Source organism: Protopterus annectens, chromosome 9.part0, assembly GCF_019279795.1.
Source record: "Protopterus annectens isolate FY-2018-M chromosome 9.part0, PAN1.0, whole genome shotgun sequence".
NCBI classification, from domain to species: Eukaryota; Metazoa; Chordata; order Ceratodontiformes; family Protopteridae; genus Protopterus; species Protopterus annectens.
Genome location: NC_056743.1, coordinates 1,507,060,812 through 1,507,077,311, shown reverse-complemented (window position 1 = coordinate 1,507,077,311; position 16,500 = coordinate 1,507,060,812). Strand labels below are relative to the sequence as shown.

Genomic DNA, 16,500 nt, shown 5'->3' with positions numbered 1-16,500 from the left:
GCTTTGCCACAGCAGTCCTGCAGGGCATCCTAGCCCCTCCTAGTTCCACTTAGTGCCTACCACCCTTAATTAGCTTTGGGATTCTACCCATCTGTTATGACTGCAGCTGCATGCACGATGAACATAGTACAATTTTGTACCTACCATAAATGTAGATGTTCGAGTGCTCATACAGCTGCAGTCCAGGTTTCCCTCCCTCCATCCCCTCTTAGGACAGGCCTTATGACAAACCCTTTTCATATAACCTTTTTGGGGTATTCTTTTATGGTGTATTTGCTTGCAACTACTGTTTTTGATTTATCAACATTGCATCTTTGCATAACATTATGTTTGCCTTCCTTCTGGAGGCACCTGAAATCTGGGGCAAGAAAAACTGAAGAAAATGGCGTTGGCTGCCTCTCTTATACCCCTGCCGCACTGACGTCAAGGAAGAAGCAACGACAACTGACGCCGGACCTAGACTTTGGAATTTGGCCGACCGAGGACCCGCCTGATGGCAGGATAACCCATCTGTTATGACTGCAGCTGTATGAGCACTCAAACATCTACATTTATGGTAGGTACAAAACTGTACATTTTCACTTAACTGTCTTTTGAATCCCTTCTATTTTACTTTCTAGTATTTTGTTATTGTTGAAAGCATACAGTTTCTGGTACCCCTCCCCACCCACCCACAGTTATGCATTGTGTGCTATAGTGTAGTGAATTTGCCAGCTGTAAGAATTGTTTTATGATGTATGTGGAGTACTGTGAGAACTTCAACCTTTGTTACAGTGAGAACGTCAGCCTGTGAATTCTTCGCTGTTTGTCATAATTTTTTTTGCTTGTGTTCCATACCAAATGCAGCCTATTTCTACTTTGCATTAATTTTAAAGTCTTGTTGTGGGGAGTACATTGTAGGCTGTCCACTGTTGTTGTAAAGGAATTAGGTATTTTTATATTTTCATAAGTGACATAAGCATCAATTTAAGATATTCTTTCAGTGGCTTTATGGACCAGCAATAAGATAAGCATTGCTTATTTTAATGTGGATTTATTATTTTATAGGTGTTAATTGTGGATCACACAAGCATGAGGATTCTGTCATCCTGCTGCAAGATGTCGGACATAATGGCAGAAGGAATTACAAGTATGTGCGCTTAAATCAAAAGGTTTGATTATCTGAGGATTACTGCCTGATCTTCAGTTGTAGTCAGTTTAGTATGTTTTGCATTTTTTTGTATTATTCAGATGAGCTCCTGAAGCTGAAGATACTTGTTCACTTGCTTAATGGATTACATGATAGTGCAGATGGCTATAGGTAACATGGAACACATGCAGCATTATGGCTGGATACATGTGTATTGGCAATTAATCACATCATAGGCTACTTTGTATATAAAAGGTAACATTTTTACTCTGTTTTAATACCTTTCTTTGACGTTATTCTGAAAATTACAGTTTATGCAGAATTACTTCATTAGAATGGTCAGCATGAGTGTTGCATTACTTACTGTATGGTTGGTTACTGGGAAGACTGGCATACTACTAACACCCTGTCAAGTTTTTGCAACAATTAAGTGAAAATGGCAGAGTGGGGGTAAAGGAGAGCACCCCACCTCGCTTTACTTTCATATCAGATGATGTTCAAATAAAACAGAGCATAAACTGTGAAGTTTGTCATGCATAGCATGGCTTAAAAATTATTTTAATTTGGTTTATGATGCCTGACACAGACGCTTGCTCATTATAAGCTGTCAGCAATGGGAAAAAAAAGCGGATAAGTATCTGTAAAGCAAAGAGAATACATACTGAAAAAGGACACTGCTTTGTTTATGCAACACATAGATTACAGGGATTGATAACATTTTTCTATAAGAAAATCTTTAATCTACAGATAAAGGCATTATTTTTCCAAAACAGAAGTTGGATGAAGAGAGGCCAGAGGCAAATGAAAAGGAAGAAATCAAAATTGAACGTGGATGGATTGTTGAACTTTATTTATTACAAGGCAAAATTAAAAGGCAGACATTGACAACAAGGCTCAAGTTGTAGATGTACAAAGCCAGCTGGAAGAGAATTGCATGCTTTGTAAATGTAATGAAACAATGGGATTAAGACCTCTGATGGTGATTATTATTAATGTTCTAGTATTAAATTTTTGTTTTTTGTTACTGGAAAATTTGCTATGGTCCCACAAGACTGATGATATTGTTTGTGAAACATGGTTAAGGAACAATGACTGGCATTCAGTTCTGTCGGGGTATAAATGTTTTTAGTGTAATAGACATTCTAATAACGCCTCCACCTGACCATTTTTTTATGATTGGGATTAAAGATGGTTATAAGACCTGTGATTATTACATGTTCAATGATAACACAAATACTATAGATTGTGTAACAGTGACAGTAAAGACAATCCTAAAACATACACTACTTGGAGTGTATAGACCACCAGAGTCAAATGCTGATGACTTACAGGAATTTTTACATTTCTTGCATGAAGCACATGAGGGAAGAATAATAGTGGATGGAAACTTAAATTTACCAGAAACAGACTGGAACAATACTGATTCAACAGCATTAGCAAGGGAATTATTCACAGTGTATGTTCAGGAATAGCAGTTGCTTTAGACTGCAAAAAAGCCTACCAGGGAACAGCACATGCTAGACATTGTTTGTGTTCCTAAAGAGTTTTTACCACTGTTGATGTGCAGTGATCCTGAGTTTATGAAGTGTAATACGGAACCATTTTATAACTGTATAATATGTGGAAGGAGTAAAGACATACAAGTGGATGAACTGTGTGTAGATTCTAAAATTGTCAGACACAACAGATTATAGATATTTTTACAAAAGCTTATGTATAGCAGTTCGGCTGCACAAAAGGGGTGTTAAATTGTCCCAGTGACACTGAACTTTCAGAATTATGTTTTTCCCTCATTGCCTGTGCATTCTATAGTTCAGCTTCATTGCAAATTTCAGATCTGATTTGTGTTCAGTGTGGCTCGTCCCACATCTCACCTCGATGGTGTGGAAGTCTGTTTGGCTCTGATGTCTGCTTCGATTTTTGAGGCCTTCCAAAGGGTCCTGCTATACCAAGAGAAGGGGCACTTTCCACATGCTCTGCTCTGTCACAAGCCCTTTTGGAGGTTGTGTCTGACTCTACATATCCAGGTCAGCAGGAACAGTCAGCTTTCTTCAGTCTCGGGGCTGCTCACTACCTGAGCTCTCAGTCTGACCCCCAAAACCTCTTCAGAAGTCCTATCAAGGCAGTGTCCCAGAAGACTGACATGAAAGAGGAGACATTTAGAGTCCTCCCCAGAATCTATCACTGAAGACAGAGACATGGATGACTGTGATGGATCCCCAAGGTCCTGTTAGAGGATGTCACTTCGGCTTACAATTTGGAGTTGATGAAACAATGAGGGGAGTGGGTTCACTGATGCACCCTCTCCTGAGGAGTCTGTGTTCCTCAGCATTTGCAGCTGGATCTTCTACCTCAGGGTGGAGCAGCTGACTCGTTTAGATATGGTAGACCAGTGGACTTGGAAGGACCCTGACACACCACAGCCAATTCCTAAGAAGCCAGATAAAATATTGGTCAAAACTAAGGACAGAGCAAGGGTTGCCTGGTAGATGCCATGGTTGTGGTGACAGAAACTAAGGAGGAACTGTATTTAAATGCACCTTTACTGATTTTATAAGAACAATATTTAAATGGCCTTACATGAAGAGTGAACGGTTTGATAGCCTTTTTCTGTGTTCATATTTTAAGCAACTGTTACATAAAGTAAAACGATGGAAGAATGCTAACTACTTTGCTTTTGCTGGCTTGAATTACTGCCTTCATTGCATACAAGCATGAATGAAATGCCAGCTCCTGATTAAATTCTGTCTTTGATATTGGCCATTTATCCCCCAATTCCTTTTGTTTTTGATATTTACATCAAGGAACATATGACATACAACTCCTCACTCCTCAGTAAGTTAGAATCTACCTATAACAATTTATTTATTTGTTGACCGGGAAAGTCCACTGGGTCATTGACCTATTTTCAGTGGAGGCCCAGGGTGAAAAGCTCCACAGTAGTACAGAGAAATAAACATTTACAAAAGCTGGTATTTGAGTACATTTGAAAGCATAGATGACAAATACAAAAATAAGAGTACATTATACAAAAGGTCCATAATATATATATATATATATATATATATATATATATATATATATATATATATATATATAAAGTCTTGGCATTGCAATATACAAAATCGCCAGATTCGCAGCAAACTTAAATTATAAATCACATCACTGTCTGTCTCTAAAAACCTTACACTGGCTTGAATTTCCCCATCAGCTTCTTCTCTCACAACTTGTGGTTATTTATTCCATTTTATATCAGCCCTCTTTCTGTCCCAACCTATCCCCCCCATCTCCTACTACACTCCTTCCAGGACTCTTCAAAGCTCTAACCAATACCTACTTGAAAAACATCAAACAAAGAATAAAACTGACTGCAACCTTTACAGCTACAACCCTGCCAAATCATGGAACAAACTACCCCGAGAAATCAGGACTCTCAATAATGCAAAGGAATTCAAATCAGCCTTCAGACTACCTGAGCAGCCTATGGTCCTGCAGTTGTACACAGACTCCTTAACTTATTTTCAAGCACTCAGCCTCCCTTACCTATTTTTTCCTTCCCATTTTTCCTATTGTAGCACATTTGCCTATTTTAAACCTTTATACAACTTCTCCCCTAAGTACAGAATATCACTTTTTCCTTTCTCAACCTAAACACACTTCCACTCTCATCACCACAATCTCTATACTATAACTCCTTATTCAGTACTTCCTAACTATGCTGCATTTCCTCTACAACCCCATTCTGAACCAAAGTCTTATAATTAGTTCGCTAAACATGAACCCAAATAAACCTGAGTCTGTCTCGTCTGTATTTAGTAACTGTTGGTAACTGTAAATTCATTTATACTGGTCTGTACTCAATTGAACACTATTAATATTATGTTGCTAACAAAGGTTACCTAGAGCTGTTCTCCAAATAATTGATGTATTACCTTTTCAAGTGTTGATGAGTTACCTTTTTATACCATTATATTATTTAAAGTGGAGCTTTTCTCCCTGGGCCCAGGGGCGGCCCGTGCTATTGGACTGCCAGACTGCATCCCCCTCGGAACCAAAAAAAAATAAAAAAAAAGTTTTTTAAATTTTCGCGGACTTCGCGCATGCGCAGTAGTCCCGACTACTGCGCGTCTATGCGCATGCTCCAGGCAGTCCGGCAGTCCCCATAGAGAAACACATGGAGACGTCTGTGCACTTTTAAAGTGCACAGACTCGCTGGGAGGATGTATCGAGGCCGGACTGCAACAGCAGCAGTCAGGAACAGTCTTGTCGGGAGGTTTGATTTCAGGGATCTCGCGGGTCTTCAGATATTGCGCGGGCAGGATGTACGTTATGGAGAATGGACAGGTAAGTGTATGGTGCCTTTTACTTTTACAATGTATGCTTTTTACTTACTTTGTGTGTGTATGGTACTTGTTTTATACTTTTTGTGTGTGTATGGTGCTTGTTTTAAACTTTGTGTGTGTATGGTACTTTCTGCTTCTAGTGTGTGTGTGTGTGTGTGTGTGTGTGTGTGTGTGTGAAAATGCCCCAGGTGCTCATGGTGGTGTGGTAGGGAATACCTCAGGCTTGAACCCTGTATGCAGGTGTTAAAGACTTGAGTTCCCTACCCACCACCATTTGTAAAAAAATTGCAGATTTTTGCCTCCTATTTGATCTGATCTGTTCCTCATAATATCTGTGGCTTGTAAATGTTGCAATGCTTGATATTTGATGGTGTAGTAGTAGCATTGTTGCCTCACAGCTGCAGGTTCTCAGGTTTGATTCTTGGCTGGGGTTCCTTCTTTGTGGGGTCCGTATCTTCTCCCTGTGTTTGTGTGGGTTTGCTTTTGTGTCCTCCCATGTTACAAAGACATGTCTGCATTATTTCTTCCTGGGCCTTTGCTGAAAATTGTTTTTTTGTTCCAAGTCAGACTGTCCTGATTTAACAAATGTTAAATAAAATTGACAGGCATTTGAATTTCAGACTTCAGGTTTCTGAATGTTTAATTCCTTGCATATTTGATGGTGCAGTGGTAGTATTGTTGCCTCACAACTATAGGTTTTCTGGTTTGATTCTTGGTTGGGGTGGCTTCTGTGTGGAGTCTGCATCTCCTCCCTGTGTTTGTGTGGATTTGCTCTGGTGCCCTGTCATTTTACAAAGACGTGTCTGCAGTATTAATTCCTGCGTCTCTGCTGAAAATTGTTTTTGTTCTGTCCACAGTAAAATTAACCGGGATTTGAATTTCAAACTTCATGTTCTTCAGAATACATAGTAGCACAACCTTTTTTTCTAGCAATTTTCTAAGTTTATAAGATGAATATTTTAAATTTGTCCCTATTTTTGGGACTGTATTCCCCCATTATTGGCTTTGTCCAGGTTTTTGTGCCAAGGTTGACAGCTATGGCAAGAACTGAATTCACTGAATGTTTGAGGGCTGTATTCCCTCATTACTGGATTTGTCCAGGTGTTTTGTACTAAGTGGTTGACAGCTATGGTGAGAACTGAATTCACTAAATGATAGCCATTTAAGTTTCAGTCTTCCTGTCTTTTACAAAGCAGCTGATGTGGCGTAGTGGTATGTTACTCTGTTTTTTGCTCCGGGACCTTGGCAGTAAAATGTATGGTGGCAACACAACATTTTATTCTAGCAACTTTCCAAGATTATACAAGCAATGTTTAATGTGTCCCTGGTTTTTGGGCTTTTGACACCCCCCCCCCCCCCAATAGATTTTGGCTTTTTCCAGTTTTTTTGAGCTGCGAAGTTGAGATGCAGTTGAGTATTGAGTAGATTTTACAAGGAGCTGAGAGCTGCAGGGGAATAGAAGTTTAATGCTTTGCCTAGTTAATACTATAGCACAACAGGTTGTGTACTTGCTTTTGATGCAGAAGGCTGTGGGTTCTACTCCCACAAGGGGTGGATGCTGCCATACTGAGAATGTTCTCCTTGGTGAAGATACTAACTATGAGTCTGTTATCAGTTTGCCATCCATTTCCTCTTGCAATATTATTACTAGCTTATCATTTTTAATGTAATATAGGCAATTTATTCCTGAGGGGCAACAGACACTTTATTTTTCGATGAAACCATGAAATATAAAGGTGATCGTTAGCAGCAACCGCTTCATTAGTTACAGATTTCTTTAATGTGGAATTATTTAGATGTCTTACTTCAGAGATTGTGCATATTTACTGATAATGGACTGTAGAATTGTGCATATTTACTGATAAAGGTGGACTGTAGAATTGTGCATATTTACTGATAATGGTGGAATGTAGAATTGTGCATATTTACTAATAATGGTGGACTGTGGAATTGTGCATATTTACTAATAATGATGGACTGTAGAATTGTGTATATTTACTAATAATGGTGGACTGTGGAAGTCTGAGTAGACTTTTTTATGATAAATGTTCTCAACTGGGCAGTTTTGCCATTATGGGTGCATATGGTTTGTTTCATTGCTTACTGGAAAAATGTTCAAAACAAACTTAAAACACCCTCTAACAAGTGTACTGTATTGTACAAGGAATATAATTTTAGTACAATGAGGAAGGTGTATCAAAGAGCACATGTATGTTTCATATGCAAGGGGCCTATGATTTGAAAACCGCCCAAAATTAATCTTTATCTGCCACTGGCAAAATGTATTTTCTTTGAATGTGGGTTTCAATGGTGTTTCAATGAATGTGAGTTTCCAGGGCAGAGAAGTTTTAATGCTAAGTTTTCATTGTGAGACTGCATTGCTTTGTTTAACAGATGACTTAGTGTTTGTGCTATAAAATACAAAATAAAACTTTCAAATGAAGTTCAACTCATCATAGAAGTAAAGCAGTATGCACATTAGTGTTTATGGTAAATGGAGTGAAATAGCTAAGTAATGGTTCATTGGAATGGCTGCAGAGGCTCCATTCAACCATTATTTTGTCAGGGGGGAAGGGCAGCAAACTCAGACAGGCCCAGCTGAACCATACCTCCCAACTGTCCAGATTTTCAAAGAATGAATAGATTTTTGCTTCTTATTTTTGGTTTGTTCTTCATAAAATTTGTAGTTTTCTGGCAAATCATTTAGGAATTAAGTCACTAAATAATAAGTTTCAGACTTCATAACCTTCAGAAAAATGCATGTTAAAGTAAGAGCTGTTCTATCAACTGTCTCAATTTATACAAGAGCAATTTTTAGTACTGTTTGTATGTGCCCCCAATATATTTGGCCTTGTTCAGATTTACTGCATTAACAGGTTGAGAGGTACATGCAAATAAATTGCTTTATAGAATTAGGCATAGCCAACCTCTCAACTGTCCCCAATTTTTGGCTCAAAATGTTGCTCTTCCCCCTAATAATCCTTCTGCAAAATAGCCATTTTGGAAGAAAACATGGAGGGTTTACAATTAAGAAATAACTGTAATAATCAAAGTTATAGATTACTTGAAATGCATGTAGATTCTTTTATTTTGTCAGCTGCTCAAGGTAGCAGTACTAATATTAAAGTGTCCCTTCTTTGACAGGTAGCAGCTGTATTGTGTGTCTATTTTATATTTTTGCATCACATTTTTGGTCCATTTTCATAAAGTTGTGTTTTATGGCAAGTTAGTGACAAATCACTAAAGACTGAAGTTAGAAAATGACAGACATTTGAGTTTCAGATTTTATACCCTTCAGAAAATTCATACTAATGCAAGACCTATTCTATTATCTTTCTAAGTTTATTAGAGCAATATTTAAAAATTGTCCTTATTTTTGGGCCTTTGTCCCACTTCTGTGTATGGCTTTGTCCAGATTTCTTGCTCTCGAGGTTGAGAGGTATGACAAATGTGTCAGGGCCATCACAGTCAGCCAGAGAGATTTCAAATTGTGACATGCTTGTTGCACCCCACTCCCCCATGTAGTGACTCTGGATGTGTCCAAGCAAGGCAAGGAGTAGTTGTATCTACCTTGGATGGGGAGGGACACACTGCATAAGTACTACAGTGGCTTTTCATCTGTCCTTGATTTTGCAGAATGGTCTGGTTTCTGTCATATTTTTGTACTGTTGATTTATGCTTATTACTCAGATTTATGCTTATTACTCAAAGTGCCTGTTGCTCTGTGTTTAAGTAGCAATGCTTTAATGACCGTAAGGTAAGCTTGTCTGAGATCGTAAGATGCAAGTAAGCTTTAATAAGCATACTGTTAAAGAATTGCCAACATTGAAAGCCTTTCTGTTGTTGCCATGCAGAGAATACTTGACTAGACAATGTATAAGCCTTGGGTATTAAAGGACAGGATTCCATTATTTTAAAAAGCTCATTACACTTGTTGGAGACTTCCAGTCATCTCTACAGACTTTACCCGTAAACTAAACAGAATGCCAATCATGTGTGGTCCATAACCTGTACACAGTAATCCTTTAAGCAATGTATCTTGAGCTTGTTTCTTGTTTGCTTTTCATTTTTTACTTTTATCATGTTTTCCCCATGAAACAAGTTGTCAGGCAGCAGGTCTTTTTTGGATAAGAAACATTTTTACAAGTGGGGGCATCACATAGATTTCTACTTTCAGCATGTTACTTGGTACTTTAATAAAGCTGAATATATTATAATTAGAACTGCAGTGCAAGGAGAAGTGGTTTGAGTAGAGTGCTTCTGGTTTTTCTTATACTTGATTTTGACTGGCATTCCAGTAATGTATTTAAAAAGTAATTTATTTTTTCATGCCTCACAACCTTTTGTTTCCATCTAGATGTTAAGTAAGCTGTCATGCAGCCAATGCATTGAAATATTTGTATTCTTCTACACTTATTTTTGTCTTGATTGGACTTTCATAATGGTTTGCCACCCAGGGCAGCGTATTTAATTTAAGTTAATTTTTTGTGGTTTTGTGCATAACACCTCCCCTTTCTGGTTGACCACACCCCCTCCCATTGACCCCACCCATTCAGCTGTCTCCTGCAGCCCCCCTGTGATTTGAAGTCACCAGCCGCCACTGCCTGGGCCTCCGCTAAAAAGGGCTGTCAGCTCAGTAGGGCGCACCCGGTCAACAAATGTAAAATAAATAAATAAATATGGGAAATGTGCACGCACAGTTATTGTTGCAGTCTACTTCTACTTGCATCTTGACTCCAGCAAGTGAAAAAACAAACAAGCAAGCTTGCTGGAATCTGAATCCCTTGGGTTACAGATTTAAAAAAAAAAAAAAAAAATACAACAAAAATCATCACTTCTGGTTACAATCGCACTGAAAAGTATGAGAATAAGTGAAGAAACTGCAAGTACTGCAGCAAAACCCAAACCAGCAATTGCAACAAAATGTAGAGGCTCTGAGTGTACACTAAAAAAAAAAATACATCAGACATTCCCACTAGGAGCTGGCAAGAAATGTAGCTGAAAAAAAGAGAGAGCAAGTATTTGCTGCAGCTGTATTTGAAGGAATTAAACAGCCCATCAGTGCGCTTGCAGCTAATGGCAAAATGACCAATGAACATCACAGCTTGCCTACATTACACACTAAGCCTAGCCATTAGGCAGTTCCAGGGCTAATCTTCTGGCCTAAACCATCAGTCCTCCATGTAAAACTAGAAAAGTTAATTACCTTCCAGAACAGACCCCTTCCCCTCAAACAACAAACAGTACCTAAAAAAACAAACAAGAAGCAGCTTTTTTTTTTTTTTTTTACAGCGATGTGTTAATTATAGGTCTGAGCTCTGAACAGCATTTTAGCAGCTCTGCTAAAAACTTGTGTAGTGTGGGTACTGTGAACTAAGGACTGTTTGCAGACTGTTATATTAATGCACTATTTATTTTTTTCACTGTTTGTTTTCCTTATGCTATATACTTTGTAGTATATGCTTACCAGTGTCTCTGCCCCTCTTCCTTTTATGACCAATGGATCTCAGTTTGTTTTGAACCAAATTATACAATTGCTTATATTTTATTCGGGTCTATATTAGAACATCGAAGTTTCAAAACTTTGAATGTTCTAATATTGACCCATATTCAGCAAAAGCTAAAAATATCGAAGCAACAGAAAACCAAATTTTTTCCTAGGGAAAGAATTCTGTTGTCCGTTTCTGTTGCTTCCGTATTTTCAGCGCTGTGGTGGAAAGTTACTGGTCGGGTTCAGGTAAGTGTGCGATTTGAGTGCAGGTTAGGTTAGTTAGGGTTAGGGTGAGAGTTTAGGTATGTGTGCAGTTGTGTGGACGTGAGGGTTAGGTGAGTTAGGGCACGGGTTAGGTATGTGTGCGATTGTGACAGACCTTAGGGTTAGGGTTTGGGTTAAGGTAAGTGGATAGTTAGTGGTGTGTGTATATAGTTTAGTGTAGGGTTAGGTGTAAGATTTTAGGTGTGTGTGTGTGTGTGTGGATTGCTGTTTGTTTGGTGTGCTTGTGTTGTGTGTATATCTTTTCTGTATGTTCGATGTTTTCAGATTTCTCTGAATAGGGGTCGATATTAGAACATTCGAAGTTTTGAAACTTCGATGTTCTAATGTAGACCCTTTTATTCTAACCCTTCAGTAATGGGGAGGAATACTGTCCTTGCTTAATAACCACAAGTAATGCTTGTGTTTACATAGTTTCATACTTGGCAAACGAGGCAGACCAGTCTTCAAACAAACCTAGGCCATGTGTTTAGAAAATTGCATAATTGTGTAAAAAATCATGGAAAGCTTGGGGGGAGAACAGATCTGAGCTCAGCCTACCAGAGCAGCATCCACCATTGCAGCCTTCCCTAAAATATACATTCTCAGAATGTGTGTGAAGTGGCTTCCTGGACAAGAGTGGAGACCTTCTCCAAGATTCTGATTCAGTAGCACTATAGGCTCAGTTGCTGTCATCTTGCATGGCATGATATGTTGGTCTTATGTGGGATCAAGATCTTTTTGTAAGGTATGTGTTTATCTGCAGTAGTGATTCCTACAAAGAACTTAAGAGTTGTGCAAGTATATTTCACCATAAAGGTAGGTGTTTTGAGAATGAAAATCATGCTGCAGTATAGCTTTTCACTCCACCGTCCTCATATCCTAGAGGCACGTTTGGTGGGGGTTTGGTAGGTGTATACCTTGCAGGGAATTTCTTCAGCTACTTCTTGGGATGCAAGAGCAATGCAAGAAAAGGGGGCTGGGTATTTTTCTTAAGAAGTTTGCAGTCATCACTTTGAGAAGAGCCTGAAACACTCCTTAGCTCATTTGGAGGGTGTCCTTTTCAAGACTAAGTACTTTAGATCTTAGTAGTAGTTGGATAGGAGACAAAAGCTTGCAGTGAGGCAGAGTACGCTGTGTGATAATTCTCATTTAAAAAAAAAGGAGAACGAATGTTGAAAGTTGCTCCACCTTTTAAGCCATATGTTGCCTGGGAAATGGAGTTATTCAAATATGCAAGGAAATGTCTCAGAAGCTCCAGATGTTTCTCTTGATGAGTGAACTTTGATTTGGGGAGGGAAAAGGCTTATGATTACCAAGCAGACATTTCCGGGTGGATTGCCAACTTCAATAATTGTGCTGTCAATTGACCAATTGCAGTTTCAAAAATATGTTCAAAGTCTATTCACCCGAGTAGTCTGTTTCCAGTGCTTGCTTCAAAAATACCTGTTTTGCATGTGTTTGTACTACTACATACTTTTACCAATCATCATATCACCTGTGACTTTGAGTCAGGAGTGTTCTGGAAACTCCAAGTCTCTGCCATCTAAGCTGGGGTGTAGGGAAGTCCTGTAGTTCTTTTCACTGTGTTGATGCTACTTGTTATTCATCCCATCCAAGTACTTGATCCCATGAGTGATACTACTTGAGATTGTATGCATTCCCGGGACAGTATATTGGAATTTGAGTGAAAACTGCTTAATTAAACTATTAAAAGTGGTCAGTTTTACAGTTTTTTTAAATATCTTTATTAAATGATCACTTAAGACTTGTGCACACATACATTAGTAGAAAAAAACAAACTACATTAACATTTTTTTTTATTTACATGCATTTATACATTGAATATGTTGTATTTCAGTTCAACATTATGTAAATTGCTCATTTCCTGCCTTCCCTTAAACGTCTTTCCTCTTGCTGAACATTCTTCTGCGTGTATTGTTTCTGCAAATTCCGTTTGTGTCATTTGCTGCTCTCCTTTCCATTTCTTTTATCTCTTTTATGGTCTTGATTCAGATGTGATTGGGTTAGATTTTGATTTCCATTTTCTAACTTTTTTTTTGCCAGCCTGTAGAATTGTCTTTAGTAAGACATTACCTCAGCATTCCTAAGTTTCCTAGATGTCATTAATTCTAATGCCCTGGACCAGTTGGTTGACACCCCAACAAGGGGTGCCAGCGTCCTGGAAACGGTGCTTACCAGTATGGGGGGGGGGGAGCACTGTAGCACCACCATTGTGAGGTCTTCCTTGGTGAGATCTGACCATGAATCAGTCTCATTCAAAGTTATTGTCACACCTGACCCCCCCCCCCCCCCAGTAGCACAAACTAAATTAAAAAATCTTCTCCAAAGTAGATTATAACCTCTTACGGAATGGTATAAATAGCTTCATTGCACCTCCATCCTCAGGTGGAACTGGCAGCTATGCCAAGTTCTACACAAATACTTTATACAAAGACCTGAACAACTGCATTGACGCTGCTGTATCTTGATAGGACAAAAACAAGCTCCTCAACTGTGTTAACAGGCTTTACAATAATAAGAAGAAATTGCTGTCTAAGAGTAAGAGGGAGCGAGCCACAAACTGGAAACGCTCCCTCCTCAGCTTAAACGAGCAAATAAGACTCCTTGTGAAGTCCTCCAAAGCTAACTACAAATCCAAATTAGCTTCCTCAACTAAGTACAACCATAAGGTGTTCTTTAGTTACATCCATAACCTAAAAGGAAAGTCTCAGATTTGTGCCAAACTCGTAGTTAATGATACCATGTATACCAAACCTATGGACATTGCTAACCTTTTAGCCAACAGGTTCTGTGAAAACTTCACTCCCCTTTCCTCGCCACTCTTGCCCCAAGACATTTCTACAACCTGTCCTCTACCCCTGTATCTGTAAAGAGCAGGTAGTGAACGCCCTCTCTAAGGTCAAAAAACAGCATCCATGGGACCTGGTAACATCCCAGGCTATATCCTACATGGGCTTATAGAAGAATTAGCAATGCCATTGGGTACTCTTTTCAATCATAGTCTTGAGGACTGGCTTCGTCCCAGCTGAATGGAAAAAGGCCACTGTTATCCCCTTGCACAAGGTTGGTGCTTCCACTGACCCCATAAACTATCAGTTTGTTAGCCTGACTAGCCCTATCTGCAAGGCTATGAAGAGAATCCTCATGGACCGTATAAACTGACATTGGTAACCTCCAAACACCTGACCCTACTCGATTTATATTTGTCAAAGAGAGATCATGCCTGTGACAGTCACCAAGGCCCTTGATGATGGGAAATCTGTGCATACAGCCTAAGTAGACTTAGCCAAGGCTTTTGACACTATCCCCCACTCAAACATAATTGACAAACTCACTGAGCTAGGTATCAACCCCCATGTCATTAGATGGGTCACTAACTGGCTCACAGGTAGAACCCATATAGTCAAAAGTTCCTCCAAAAGCAGACCTGTAACCAGTGGTATTCCACAGAGATCAGTCCTGGGACCTGTACTGTTTGGAATCCATTGCAAATTGCAAGCTAAAACTAAAGGTTTGTGGCTGACCAAATTTGCTGATGACTGCAAACTGAGAGCAGTCCTAGAATCTCCAAATGATGTCAACATCCTACAAGAGGGTCTTACACTAACAGATGACTGGTGCCAAAGTCATGGGCTTAATACTTGTTTTGGCATTGAGTTTATCATCCCTTTTGGTAAGAGTGATGTTCCTGATAACTACACATCAACACCACCACCCTAAGTATGCACTCAGTGGTGAGAGACTTGGGCACACAGGTTGACAGCAACCTTACCTTTGATTACCATGTCTCTACAGTGGTAAGAAGGGCATTCTGTATTGCTCATCTCGTACGTAAAGGCATTGCCTACAGAAAAAAAGAAGTTATAACCTCCCTGTACTCCTCCCTCATCAGGCCAATAATTGACTACAATGCCTCTTTTTTGGTATGTACCTTTCCAATCACCTGCATCAATTGGAGAGACCACAAAGGTTCCTCATAAGGAAAATTTGAGGTCTTCAGCATCTGTCCTATGAGGATTGTCTGAAATCACTGTCACTTTATTCTGTTTCATACAGTCTGCTCAGAGGCAAGCTCTGCCTTGCATACAAGACTATCTTTGACCCTGCTTTATTAGAAATGCTGCATATCTGTAAGTCGAATGGTACATGGGTTACTTGCTCTAATGGCCTTAACCTGGTATGTAACATTAATAGAACGTGCTGGAGGGGCATTTTTGTCTCCCACTGGTTACCACGCCTTTGGAACGGACTCCCACGTCATGTCAATTAGAGCACCTCATTGGCCCTCGACAAATCCAGTCTGGATGATTGGATGGGTAAGCATAAGTTCACCCCAGGGGTTCCACCCATGTCCATCTTGGACAAGGATGATAGGCGCTGATCGTAGAAATAAGGGTAGAGCTTGGGTAGGCTTGTAAGGGCCCTAGGGTCATTAGCCTAATAACCTCCTATGACCCTACGGTTACTTATATATAGCCAATTCAGATCTGGAGTCCCAGCTCAGAAGAATAATTTCCTTCATTACAGACATTTGCTCCCCTAATATTTCTGACAGAGTACCCTGTAAGGAATTTTTAAAATCTGCCAACTCCATTACACTCCTCCTTCTCCCCTAAAAAATATACCCAGTTATCTCTTTCTTCCCTGTCATACCACCATTTATCTACCAGAAGAAAAATTCTTTGAAGTTTGGTTGGGGTGGAAAAAATACCCAAGCAAAAACATTTTTTAATTTTGGTAGGGAAAAAAATGGCATAATTTGCTGATATAACAATGGTATAAGTGGATTATATTATAGCAGAAAGAATATTTTAATGAGAAGTGAGTCGCCAACTTGAAATAACACTGCCATGATCAGCATTAATCGCTGAGAGAACCTGAATGAGGTGCGAGTTTTCTGGGAAGTGGAGAATGAGTTGGCAGTCTAGTTTTGGAGAGGATTGTCCTGTTTGCTACAGTAACACTCCGGTACAAGATGATATAGGCTGAAAAGTGCAACTTACAAGGATAGTTCGAGACGGTTGCAAGTCTGAACGTTGAGCTGTTACCATAATATACAATACTGAAAAATTAAGAGATCTAGATATTGATAGAATCTCAGAATGGGGCAAAAATGATTTGTGCTCTTCACTGAATGTTATAAAGATGTACTTCCTTCCTTGTTGGTTTGAGAAGGATGAACATATATGAACTGTGCTGGACAGAGTTGGACAATTAAGTCCTGTTTGGGGAGGACTTACAGAAAACAGAAT

At 39.3% G+C, this 16,500-nt stretch overlaps 1 protein-coding gene across 1 annotated transcript in view; it reads left to right on the top strand.

The window, feature by feature from the left end:
• Nucleotides 1-733: 733 nt before the first annotated feature.
• The window catches only part of LOC122810712 (syntaxin-binding protein 2-like), a 1,751,886-nt gene continuing 1,736,119 nt past the window's right edge, over nt 734-16,500 (top strand). Inside the window, exons 1-2 of the mRNA XM_044082277.1 lie at nt 734-781; nt 1,048-1,129. Of these exons, the coding sequence (XP_043938212.1) occupies nt 734-781; nt 1,048-1,129 (130 nt within the window). The remainder of the gene's footprint in view (nt 782-1,047; nt 1,130-16,500) is intronic.